Here is a 1,141-nt window from a genome sequence, read left to right as displayed (position 1 = left end):
TTTTTTTTTTTTTTTTTTTCTTTTTAGTGTGATTGCTTCAAATATTCATACAACAAGGAGCAGCCTCTGCCTCTCCTGGAATGTTTTCATAGTATCATAGTATGTTAAGGGGTTGGCATGGACCTTAGAGATCATCCAGTCCCACCCCCCTGCCCTGGACAGGGACACCTCCCACCACACCAGGGTGATCAAGGCTTTGAACACTGCCAGGGTTGGGGCAGCCACAGCCTCCCCAGGCAACCTGTGCCAGTGTCTCACCACCCTCACAGGGAAAAACATTTTCCTAGTATCTAATCCTAATTTCCCCTCTTTCAATTTGTACCCATTATTCCTTGTCATATCACTCCAGTTCCTAATGAAGGAGCTCTCAGTTCCTAATGAAGGAACTCTCCAGCTTCTCTGGAGCCCCTTCAGATCCTGGCAGGTTGCTCAGAGGTTTCCACACAACCTTCTCTTCTCCAGGCTGAACAGCCCCAACTCTCTCAGCCTGTCGTCATAGGGAAGGTGCTCCAGTCCTCTTACTAGCTTTGGGGTCTCCTCTGGACTTGCTCCAACAGTTCCATGTCCTTCTTATGCTTGGGACACCAGAACTCTGTGCAGTACTCCAGGTGGGGTCTCACAAGACAAGGCTTTTGTGTCTTTTCTTCCTGGTGCTCTGTCCCTAAAGTTCTGCCCAGCCCCATAATCCATCCCTGTCCCCTCTCTGTCCCCTCAGGGCGGGATGTGGTACGGTGTGGATGTCAACAACGAGGACATCGCCGACAACTTCGAGGCCTGCGTGTGGGAACCTGCCATCGTGCGCATCAACGCGCTGACAGCCGCGTCCGAGGCCGCCTGCCTCATCGTGTCCGTGGACGAGACCATCAAGAACCCACGTTCCTCCGTGGATGCCACTCCCGGCGGCCGGGGCCGGGGCCGGGGCCGCCCCCACAACCACTGAGGCCACAGTCCCCACTGGAATTGCGCTGGGCTGGCGCTCTCGAAGTGAAAATTAATTAATATCTAGGTTAATTAAGGAGCTGATTACCAGATGGTCAGTTTGAGGGCTTACAGGCAGCCACTGGCTGTGGTTAATTAGAGTAAAATCTTGGCCCTGGCAGCGACAGCCTCCTGCGAGCTGCTCTGCCCCAGCATTTCCCGC

At 53.5% G+C, this 1,141-nt stretch overlaps 1 protein-coding gene across 1 annotated transcript in view; it reads left to right on the top strand.

Annotated features, from left to right (window-relative positions):
• CCT7 (chaperonin containing TCP1, subunit 7 (eta)) overlaps positions 1-1,141 on the top strand; it is an 11,563-nt gene extending 10,422 nt beyond the window's left edge. The window contains exon 11 of the mRNA XM_009075101.1: positions 716-1,141. Coding sequence (XP_009073349.1) covers positions 716-940 — 225 coding nt within the window. The 3' untranslated portion in view covers positions 941-1,141. The remainder of the gene's footprint in view (positions 1-715) is intronic.

The sequence above is a fragment of the Acanthisitta chloris genome, unplaced genomic scaffold (genome assembly GCF_000695815.1).
Source record: "Acanthisitta chloris isolate BGI_N310 unplaced genomic scaffold, ASM69581v1 scaffold70, whole genome shotgun sequence".
Classification (NCBI taxonomy): Eukaryota; Metazoa; Chordata; class Aves; order Passeriformes; family Acanthisittidae; genus Acanthisitta; species Acanthisitta chloris.
The sequence above is the reverse complement of the archived record's forward strand: the minus strand, read 5'-3'. Positions and strand labels throughout refer to the sequence as shown.